The following is a 12,153-nucleotide window of genomic DNA, read 5'->3' on the forward strand; positions in this document are numbered from 1 at the left end:
ATGGGATGGGATACGTTTAGATCAAGTGCTTTATCATTATTTAACTCTTTGTGTGATACATTTTTTTTTTTCAGTCACAAGATTTAATAGAGTGAAAACAGAGCTCCCATAGAAAGGGAGGGGATCCAAAGAGGGTAGCCATTGCCGGCTTGAATGCCTGGGTTTATATCCTGATCATCGTCCCTCCCCCTGTGCTCTCAGGCAATAGATGATTGGGTATTTCTTTATCTCCTGGTTTAGCCTAATTAGCATTTTAGTGAGCTCTCTTTACTACCTGATTGGCCAGGTGTGAGCCAAGTTGCAAGCCCCGTGTTTAAATGTGGATGTGGTCACCTTCCCAGCTAGGCTTAGGGATTCTGAGTCGGCCTAGGAAATCCAGCTAGTCCTGTCTCTCAGTTCTCCCTCTCAACAGGAAAACCCAAGTGCTGTTGGGGAGGTTGGTCGACGACCACTCTAAATTGCCAAACAACACATCGAGACACTTTAAAGGTATCTTAAATTTAAGATACCTTTCTTAAATCAGATATCAAAAGGGTGTCTTGATGTGTTATTTGGCAATTTGTTTTTTTTAATTATAAAAGTAATATAAATTTATTCTAGAAAATTTAAAAGTACCCATAAACCCACCACCCAAAATTGCCCTATTAACATTCACATCTGGTGTATTTCCTTCCAATCTTTGACTTTCCAGGTACATTTGAGGTCTATCCTGTTTTTCTCAACTAGGTTTTCCCCATGACATTAAAAAGTCTCAAAGTACTTTTGGAATGTTTTCTTGGATACTGGAAGTTTCACCTGCAAAATTCATATACAATTTGAAATGTAAGAAACATCTCCTACAGACCAGGGCCACCAGGGCAGCCTTCCCTGCAACAAGAGCTGCACCTGAATTGCAACAACACAATCCCACTGATTCGGAGGACAAGGCTCCACCCAGCTGTGGCTCTGTCATTTGTTATTAATTCTTTCAGATTAAATTTCAATATAAGGCTATTTTGTACCTTAGCTAGTTCCATGTAAACTGATAATTTTTCTAAAAGAGAAAGAGAAAGAAAAGAGAGGAGGAGAAAAACTGACCTTCACACAGGCCCACATTTACTGTGAGCCAAAATCCTGAAAAGCTACTCTCAAAGTCAAGTAAATCGTCAAAGTTCCCAGAGCCATTCCTTGGGTCCCTTTGCACATTTGTGCAGCATTTCATGGTTAGCAGAGGGTGTACCCCCTCTACATTATCCTTGGTGGTAAGAACTTGCCTGTGTCATCAGCTGAGCAGAAACATGGGAGAAATGCCTGCTTTCCCAACCACAGCTGCAACTTGCCCTACAGAGCAGCTCAAAATGCTCCTGGAGATGCGATTTAGATCCCCCACTCAAATTCATACCTGGGATTCCGAGAAAGAAAGAAACGTTACAAAACGTGATCACCATTTCCTTCTATATTTACCCTGCAACATCCACATGCGTGCCCATGAGTGCTGGGCCGCCACTCCCTGCTCAGACCTGGACCCATCCTCTCTCCCTAGCCCCATTCCCTGTGATGACTCTGGACACAGCCCCGAGGCCCTGGCCCCTCTCTCGCTCTCATCCACCCCATGCCCCACACCCTCTCCTCCTCTCTGACTGTGCCCTTCCTGGCCCCTTGGGGCTCCTCCTTCAGGCTCTTCTCTCCCAGAACTCTCACATTTCCTTGGCTTTTTTGGTTTCTCTCAACTCCATGCCTGTTCATCCCACCAGCTGCCATGATGCAAGGCCCAGCCTTCCCTCCCCATCTCCCCATGGATGCGCCTGGCCTGCACCCACAGCCTCACCTGTGAGGCACCCACCTTCCAAACACACTACCAGGGAGGTTTGGCTTTTTCTGTTTGTTTTTAAATTTTTGTTTCCCATTGTTATTGCATTTTATTGTTATTATACTTTAAGATCTAGGGTACATGTGCACAACATGCAGGTTTGTTACATAGGTATACATGTGCCATGTTGGTTTGCTGCACCCATCAACTCGTCGTTTCCATTAGGTATTTCCCTTAATGCTATCCCTCCCCCAGCCCCCTGACCCCCAACAGGCCCCAGTGTGTGATGTTCCCTGCCCTGTGTCCAGGTGTTCTCATTGTTCAACTCCCATCTATGAGTGAGAACATGCAGTGTTTAATTTTTATTGGTTTTTAAAGGCAATGAAATAGCATTGCATTACATTTTTCCCCCAATACCAAACACAAGCATTTAATTAACCCCAAACACTAAACCCAAACATTAATCTTCAGCTTCCTCTTCTCTGTCTTTGCTCTTTCCCACAACCATTCCCCCTGACCACTCTTCTGCTTATAGGTGTCATATATTTCTGCCCATAATATTAGAGATAAGGCTCAATTTGAAAACAGATGCAAAATATATAATGGGTCAAACACAATCATTGCTTTCCTTGTTTCTAGACAGATCAGCTCTCCACCCATGACTTGGGACCCAGGCTCCTTCACCTCTTGACTTCATTGTGCCCCACAGAAGGGGCAAAGGCATAAGGAGGGGACACATCCACTATTTAGGACAATGGCCCAGGAAGACACACTCAAGTCCAGACGGGCCAAGACTCAATCACCATGGCTAACCCTCAATGCAAAGAGGATGGGAAATGTGGTCCAGCCCTGGTGAGAAACTGGATTTTAGGGAAGCAACAGATATCCCCCCAGACTTTCCAGAGCACTGATCACTACTCATTCATTAACCTTTCAAGACAGGTTCTTCCAGGGGTCAAGATAATTGCCTGGAGCTGGGGGTTTGCAGTTTAGTAGAAAAAGGATAAAGCCTACAAATTGAGGATAGGGGGGAGGCAGGAATAAATTTCCTTCATAACAGTTTTAAAGTATGAAGTATCACTGAAGACTTGAGAATCAGCTAATTTGACAAACCCTCTTCTTCCACTTAAGGACTCAGAAAGACAAGAGCTTAGGGTGGCTTTGCACATTTGGGCAGCCTCCCAGCAGCCAACGTGGGATATACACCAGGCCTGCTGGAGCCTTCACAGGACTCTGCAGACAAGGTCTCCCCAGCCAGGCAGAGTTTGAGCCCAGACACTATTCCATATAAAGTCATATTTAGGGACTTCCACTCAGCACAAAAAAATTAGCAATGAGAGCTCGGAGTTGACCATGCAAGGACAAGAATACCCTGCCATGTAGGGGGTAGTGGCAGTGAGCAGGACATGGCCTCTGCCTCCCTCCACACATCCCAACCCACCTCCAGTGAGAAGGACATGACCTCTGCCTCCATCCATACACCCACCCCACCTCCAGTGAGCAGGACATGGCCTCTCCCTCCATCCGCACACCCACCTCACCTTCAGCCCTCCCATCAACATCTGTCCTGGTATTTGCTCTAAGAAAGGGAAAAAAGCAAATTTTCTTACAAATGAAGGACTTTTCTTATTCTCAATGAAGGATTATTGAGGGCGATCATCTGAAAGTCAAAGCTGTCAGACTGGAGAGTAGGCTCTGCAGAACAGATGCTGTCTCTTCCTGAGGCTGAAACATAAAAACAGATCCAGAGGACTGATTTTTAAGGCAACTGATCATCCATGAGCAAAGTTAACTCATAAGTTAGGTTGGTGGCACTCAAATCCCATCTCTGGCTATGTTCTCATTCAGATAAATGATGGTTTGTTGACAGATGACATTTCTCCTTTAACCAAGATAAAAACAGAATGTCCACAAAGGAAACACATGGCAGAGTCAAAGGACACAGAATTTAAGTCTGGAGAAAGAAATTTCTTACCAAACTTTCGGAAGACTTTAGTATTTCTGGCCAAATAAATAATTTCATAAGTGGATTATATGCTTTTAAACAGCAGAATCAGTTCCAAAATTCCCCTGCACTCAAGTTTTAGGAGAGCTTTCCTAATGCATTATTAACTAATGAGTGAACCAATGTGTTAATCATGAAAGCCATAAGAAAGAACGTAACCAGACATGGTGCCTCATGCTTGTAATTCCAGCGTTTTGAGAGGCCAAAGCGTAAGGATGACTTGAGATCAGGAGTTCAAGACCAGCCTGAGCAATATAGTGAGACCCCCATCTCCATGAAAATAAAAATAATTGGCCAGGCATAGTGGCATAAGCCTGTGCCTCCTGTGCCTACTCAGGAGGCTGAGGTGGGAGGATCACTTGAACCCAGGAGATCGAGACTGCAGTGAGCTATGATGGTGCCACTACATTCCAGCCTGGGTGACAGAGTGAGACCCTATCTCTAAAATAGTAATTTTAAAACTTTTTTAAAAGAAGGAACATAACCACAAGCTAAAATTACAGATGTTGAAGGTAGAGGAGGCAGAAACCAAATCAAATTTGTAAGCACAGAGAGAGAGAACATTTCCCCGCCCTTTTTTTTTAACCTTGGCATTGAATCAACCATTAAAGTACAATGCATGCATACTTACCAACAAAAACCAGAAATGTTTTCTAAACCCTGCAATTTGGCCAACAGTTCAAAGAGCTTGTTCAAGATGCTTGCCCTAAACATAAGGAAAGTGACAAGGGAAAAATTTATTATAAAAAGAAATTGATTGCAAGTCTGTTACATGCAGGCACAGAACACATACATGGTTTTGTTTAACCTTATAACACTGAGGTGGGTATCATGGTCATTTTGTAAATGAGGAAACTGACGCTTATGAATTTGGATAGTGTGTTGTAAGTCAGTTCAGGCTGCCATAACAGAATATCACAGACTGGGTGGTTTAAACATTTATTTTCTCGTTGTTCTGGAGGCGGGAGTCCAAGATCAAGGTGTTGGCAGGGTTAGTTTCTGGGAGCCCTCTCTCCTTGGCTTGCAGATGACCACCTTCTCCCTGTGTCTCATATGGCTTTTCCTCTGTTTGTGTGCACCGCTGGTATCTCTTCCCCTTCTCGTAAGGACACCAGTCCTACTAGATTGGAGCCCAAACCTTATAGTCTCATTTAACCTTTAACTATCTCCTTAAAGGCCTTATCTCCAAATACAGTCACCTTAGGGGTTGGGGCTCAAGCCCTATATGGTTGGTAGGGACACAATACAGTCCATAACAGATATCATGGCTAAGAGCCCACTAAGAGTTGCTAAGTAGTAGAGCTAAGACTGAATCTAAAGAGGACTCCTTCATTCTGAGCTTACTGTCTCTCCCATGCCACAGCATCTCAGACAGAGTTGGGAGGCATCCCTCTGTAAGAGCTGACTCAGTAGAACCTGCTGGCAGGGACACAATTTTGCAGCAATAAGCTCCATCCTGGTGGGCAGGATGGTGAAGTACTTACACAAACTAGATCGAAGAGCACAGAAGTCCAAGTCAACTAGAGGCCTATCCAGATGGTGTGGAATAAAAATGGCTTTGTCTACTTTGTTTATAGCTACACAAATGGTATTTGGTTTCACCAGCCCATACAAAGTGTGCCGTTCCATTGTCCTCAAAGAGCCAGCCTTTCATTCAGTGTTTCTTTTCTTTTCTCCAAACCACCAGCTAACGTCCTGGAGGGTGACTCCATGGATCAGGATGTCGAGAGCCCAGTGGCCATTCACCAGCCAAAGTTGCCTAAGCAGGCCAGGGATGACCTGCCGAGACACATCAGCCGAGACCGGACCAAAAGGAAAATCCAGAGGTATGTGAGGAAAGATGGAAAATGCAACGTTCATCATGGCAACGTGAGGGAGACCTATCGCTACCTGACTGATATCTTCACCACCTTAGTCGACCTGAAGTGGAGATTCAACCTGTTGATTTTCGTCATGGTTTACACAGTGACCTGGCTCTTTTTTGGAATGATCTGGTGGTTGATCGCGTACATCCGGGGAGATATGGACCACATAGAGGACCCCTCCTGGACTCCTTGTGTTACCAACCTCAACGGGTTCGTCTCTGCTTTTTTATTCTCAATAGAGACAGAAACCACCATTGGTTATGGCTACCGGGTCATCACGGATAAATGCCCAGAGGGAATTATTCTCCTCTTAATCCAATCTGTGTTGGGGTCCATTGTCAATGCATTCATGGTGGGATGCATGTTTGTAAAAATCTCTCAACCCAAGAAGAGGGCAGAGACCCTGGTCTTTTCCACCCATGCAGTGATCTCCATGCGGGATGGGAAACTGTGCCTGATGTTCCGGGTAGGGGACCTTAGGAATTCCCACATTGTGGAGGCTTCCATCAGAGCCAAGTTGATCAAATCCAAACAGACCTCGGAGGGGGAGTTCATCCCGTTGAATCAGACGGATATCAACGTAGGGTATTACACGGGGGATGACCGTCTGTTTCTGGTGTCACCGCTGATCATTAGCCATGAAATTAATCAGCAGAGTCCTTTCTGGGAGATCTCCAAAGCCCAGCTGCCCAAAGAGGAACTGGAAATTGTGGTCATCCTAGAAGGAATGGTGGAAGCCACAGGTAAGATGTGTTCTATCCTGGAATGGCTGTGGGATAGATGCTCATTTTAAACTGGACCTGATGTTCTTATCTATTACAAGATCTAGAATACTAAACCTCATGCAATATTGACAACATCCCCTTGCTTCATGACATAGTATGCCTACGTGTCTCACCTGAAGTATATCCGCCAAGAAGCCTAACCATTTAGTTTTTAAAAGCCCTTTGGAAAATAAATTAATGAACAATGAAAAATCACCATGTAACATATTTTAAGTCTCCAAATATTTACCTAAGTTAAAATCTGATCTGTCTCTAAAGCATGTTTTAAATGGCCTTAAAACACTGCTAATTTAAATACTTGAGGTTATTTATTACCAAGTTAGGAGGAAGAAGTTAAGTCTTTCAAAGGAAGCCTGACAAACTACTTTAATAAAAATGCAATTTCACCCATTCTTTGAGAGTCATTTATAAGGCCCATAGCATTGGTTTCTCTTTTGTATGAAGTGAGTGCCTAGTATCTCTCCACACTTGACCTGCCGAGCCCCCAGTAAGTATAAAGTTGCAGACAAGTAAGTAACTCTAGCAGAAAAGAAAAAAGTTGAAGATCCATTCATCTTAATCCCGCCGGCCCTCTTGTTAATGGCTTATCACTGGGATGTTTTAGGGACGATGATCTGTTCAGGAAATAGAGAAAATGGTCTGTTTTTACTGACGTCTTCGCTCATATCTGAAATTTGCACATTACACATCCCAACAGCAAAGCAGGTTCTGCCCATGTTTGTATGTAACATCCCCCAAAACAGAGCCATCAGCTATGACTCGAGATAACCATAGTGCCTCACAGGGAAAGTATAAACCAGAACCCTAATTCATTAAGGCCTTTATTGTTCTTTGAGGTAGTAATGGTGTCTTTGGGGTCCTTTTTCCTGATACCATCAGCCCTTTTGTGCTTTTAAGTCTTCAGCTTGAGATTCGGGTGGTTTATATTGTCTGAAATTGCATGACCAGTAGGCTGGCCCCAGGTTCTTCATCAACCTGTGACAAGTAACTTAATGCCGTGATCCCTTTTAGGGAAAAGTCACTGGTCCCACGTTTCTACCTCCCTGTACCCAACAGGCAAGGTCACAACCTTTAACAAATTTCTCTTACGGTGGTGGTGTGAAACTTTTGCTATAGGGTTTTTAAATGCAGCAAACAGTGAAAACGTGAGTAGAGGGCTTTGCATGGAGCTCAATGGTGGGAGCGGTCGCCTTTTCATGGAACAAAAGGCGCAGGAACCTAATGGGAAAGTAACTTTAAAGAATAACAAAAGTCACTGTTGCGAAATAAGACATAAGTGCTCCAGGTGTTAACAGGAGCTGTACTTTGAGCCTGATTTAGGGGTGCATTTGTGAGGCAATAGTTAGGTGGAGGGGAGGGGAGGAGGAAGGGAGATAGAAGGGAGAAGTAGAAGGGAGGGCAGGGGAGGAGGAAAAGGGGAGGAGGGAAGGAGATAGGGAGGAGAATGGAAGGCAGGGCGGGGAGAAAGGAGAGGAAGAGAAGGGGAGGAGAGAGGAGGAGGGGAGGCTGGGGAGGAGGGAGGGAAGAGAAAGGGAGGAGAGAGAGAGGAGGAGGGGAGCCGGGGGAGGAGGGAGGAGAAATAATTCAAACAGGGAGCTGTCACTTTCCTACAGACCAGAAACTTCCCCAACCTCAGCCGAGCACAGGGACTCTGGATCCCCCTAGCGGCCACAGAGCTACAGCCTCTGACACTATCTACTGACCACTCAGGATGCAGTTTTTCTTTTCGCTTTTCACCATAAATTCCCCCAAGAGGACGTGAGAGAGGGCAGTCTCTCCAAGCTCAAGAAGCAAAAACCACTGGAGATGTACCCTGTGGTTACTGATGCTAATCTGAGCTTTAAATTGTGGGAGTTAAGCTTTGTGTTCCCTCAAACCAAAGCCCAATCTCTGTAAAATAAATGAATCTGGAATACGCAAATTATCTTTGTGATGTCCCTGAGTCGGAATTCTCCCTGGGGCAGGCCCTGTCTTTCTGATGACAGCTGGTAATAAGTGAGCCAAGGAACATGGTTTTCTTGGTAATTAACAGTGATACTTGCCTCTGAGCACCTTATGGCCTTTCCACAGCTTTCAAGAGAAATCTGAGTAATTACCAGCAAAACCAATCCAAATGTTCACCCCACTCCCTGGAAAAAGGCAAATCCTACTCATTTTCTTTTAAAAAATAGTTTTCTACTTCCTAGACTTGGGGGGCTGGCGGTTCTAGAAAGTTCTAGAGGTGTCTGGAAACTGAATGTGTCTTGGTCTTTTCCTCAGAGGAATCGTACAACTCAGTACCCCTAGTACAGCTGATCTCTTATGTTTCAGCAGGATACTGTTTGTGAATGAAAAGCTCAATTAGGATTTATGGGCATTAAACAGGCCCTTAGGGGAGAAAAATGCTTCAATCTCTCAAAACCACAGGAAAAAAAAAAAAAGTGGACCAAATGCACACTCGAGGAAAACAAATTCACAGGGATCTAATTATTCATCGTAGTGCTGGACTGGAAATCAGGAGCCGTGATAATAGCAAGCTAACACAAAACAGCTTCCCCTGCGCTCATCACTTCTTTCAAAAATGTCGCAGTTGACCTTAACCTGCTGTGCTCAGTGGTCTCTACGAGCAGGCCTCTTCCAGGGAGCGGGGGAGGCCCACGTGGCCACCTTCACGCGGTGCCCTCTTCCCTGATAGGAAGCAGGCATCCTGGGCACAGGATGATCCTAACGTGGTGTTTTCCGGAGACCCGAGTTATCCCGCAGGAGGCCACCTGGGTCCTTCCGTCTGCTGGGAGCTCAGGCCCGGTGCAGGCGAGTGGTGCTCTGTGGATGCACTGCCTTCCAACGCCAGCCGCATTGCAGGGTCAGGTTCCATTTTTAGAAAATGAAAGTGGGCTCCTTGAAGGCTGGAAGTGAGCCCCCCTTTCATGGCCTCAAAGGGACTGCACAAAAGATGGCCCCACACCCAGGCAGAACAGCCCCGCATCCCTTAGGAATGGCTTTGGCCCGGTCCCGCCTCAAGTCAGAGGGACATGCCAGGTGACCTTTAAGAACCTTCCAGTCATGTGGTTCTATTTTTGAAAATGAATCAAACCCTGGAAAATTCTGACACCAGCCACTCAGACATCCAGGAGTTGGCCGTGTTTCATCTGCAGATATATTTTTAAAGGGGGCCGTTTATGTTCCTGGCACATGGGCGATTTTGAGATAGTGGTGTTTACAGAAGGTTTCATAGCTACGTAAACAAACGTGCTCAGCAGCTGTGGCCCATGTGTGTTAAAATAGTAAAGCATTCATATAGACGGTTATTTATAGAGGGCAAATGGGCCTCGAGGCAAGATGACAGCCACGCAGCACTGGGCTTGCTGCCAGTCAGCCCCCACTACGGCCTTGCTGATTGACGAACTTCCACATTTACCCCCGGCGATTATGCAACTGCGGGAGGCAGCATTTGCCTACACCTCGGCAAACGTGCCCGCAAGGATGAGTCCCCGCTAAGCCTTTTGGTTATTTTACACTTCTTTTGATGGAACCTATCAGACTTACACAAAAACAGACCCAGTAGTATCACTCACCCCCACCCCCCGTGTCCCCGTCCTTCTGCTCCAGTGATTATCAATTCAGGGTCAAACATGCTTCCTCTGTATCCCCGCTCACTGGCTGCCCACCAGAATCACATCATTTCATCTGCAAATATTTCAGTATGTGGTCCTAAAAGACAAAGACTCTTTTAAAAATGTAGGTCTCATACCATTATGACACCTAAAATAATGACCAATAAATTAAGATCCAACATCTACCGAGTGTTCAAACTTCCAATTGTCTCGTATATGTCACAAGTTTTTTTTATTTACAATCAGCTTGTTTGAATCAGGATCCAAATAAGGTTAACACACGGTGATTGGTTGAGATATCTTGTAAGCCTCTTCATCTGTGAGTTTTTCTATCTTTTTTTTTTTTCTGATAAGTTTTTCTTAAAGAAGTTAACTTCTGAAAGATGTAAATACTACATAGAATACTGGGGAAAGTGGAGGATGAAACACACCAGAGAGCACTTTATAGACAAGGAGGCAGGGCTGATTAATCGGAAGTCACCATCTGGGAGTTACCAAGGAGGACAGCCAGGGTTCACTGGAAATAGGTGAAGGCAAGCCATCCTTCACATAGAAAAGCTCAGTTCTGTCGCTAGTATAGTTATTCCCAGGCAGAGAATTTAGTCATATAAATCATATCACAGATCATAAAATTTTTGAGTTGGAGGGAATCTTTGCCCATTTTACAGATGAAGAAATGGAACCCCAACAAGACCCGTGACTTGGCTAAGGTCAAATAGCCACCAGCAGAGTAGGACCTTGAAAGCCACAACCATTGATGGTGTTGCCAGGAACTCCATGTTCAGTGCCCTTTGCACCATGAGTGCTGCTGATTCATGATTCGGCAGAGAAATGCACCCAGAAAAGACAACTGATATTTCTTTTTTTTTTTTTTTCAGATGGGGTTTCGCTCTTGTCGGCCAGGCTGGAGTGCAGTGGCACAATCTCAGCTCACTGCAACCTCTGCCTCCCGGGTTCAAGCGATTCTCCTGCCTCAGCCTCCCGAGTAGCTGGGATTACAGGCATGTGCCACCACACCCGGCTAATTTTGTATTTTTAGTAGAGACAGGGTTTCTCCATGTTGGTCAGGCTAGTCTGGAACTCCCCACCTCAGGTGATTCTCCCACCTCGGCCTCCCAAAATGCTGGGATTACAGGCGTGAGCTACTGCACCCGGTCGACAACTGATATTTCATGTGCAGATGACTAATATCAATGTGCCCTCTTTTCTTTTCTCTCACCATTAGTTCTTCTTTTCCTTTAAGGTTCTTCTGTTTCTAAATGTCATCAATTCATTTTTAAATTACATAGACATTGACATGAATTTTAAACAACCATATATCAGAATGAGATATACCACAAAACAATTCTGAAATCAAAATTAAATAAGCATTGTCTACAAAAATACCCCTGGAAGAACATGATGTTCTGTCAGGTCTGATTTCCAAGCACATTTTTCTTTAATGTAATCAAAATGCCAATCTACTCTAGCAGGGGAGAATATGAGATTGCAGCCTTTGAAAAGATAAGACTGCTGAGGGTAAGCATCACCATGCTCTTAAACTGTTTCTAGTAATGATATTTCACAGCCGCTAAATTTTTCAAATCTCATTTTTCTCCTTTTGATAATTGACTGCTGATCCCTCCATTGCCAAGCCATTATCTCCAATTTGACCATTTTTCTCTTGAGAGTTATAACCCCAACCACCCGGCCTGGGAAAAGAGTTCATTGGTGAGCTCTGAAATGCTAAGAACGTGGGTGAAACTCTTCATAGAGCCATCTTCCTGGAAAATCTCTGTAAGGAGTGATTTTTTCAATTTAAAGACATATGAATATATTTTTCCTAGGTCAAAATCTGCCACCCATAAATCAAGAAATCCAGCTCTCCTTTCTTTTTGAGCATTAAGTGTAACTCATTTATTCAGGGCTTCCTTCCAAAATGTCTATCTCAATATAATATATCCCAGTAGTATCATTGGCTGGCTGGGTAAAAACTGGTGACAACTGCTCCCCAAATATGGTAAACTCTCTGTAATCCTCCACAGCTTGGGGACACTGTTCTGGTTCACCAAATGTCTTCACAATCAGATTTTGGATGCTCCGGTGCACACATAGAGTCTTAACTTTTCTACCACTC

The 12,153-nt window shown here is 44.5% G+C and overlaps 1 protein-coding gene across 1 annotated transcript in view; it reads left to right on the plus strand.

Moving 5' to 3' along the window:
- The window catches only part of KCNJ6 (potassium inwardly rectifying channel subfamily J member 6), a 309,305-nt gene that overhangs the window by 200,605 nt on the left and 96,547 nt on the right, over positions 1 to 12,153 (plus strand). Inside the window, exon 3 of the mRNA XM_001083031.4 lies at positions 5,482 to 6,402. Within this exon, the coding sequence (XP_001083031.1) occupies positions 5,482 to 6,402 (921 nt within the window). The remainder of the gene's footprint in view (positions 1 to 5,481; positions 6,403 to 12,153) is intronic.

Source organism: Macaca mulatta, chromosome 3, assembly GCF_049350105.2.
Source record: "Macaca mulatta isolate MMU2019108-1 chromosome 3, T2T-MMU8v2.0, whole genome shotgun sequence".
In the NCBI taxonomy this organism is placed as follows: domain Eukaryota; kingdom Metazoa; phylum Chordata; class Mammalia; order Primates; family Cercopithecidae; genus Macaca; species Macaca mulatta.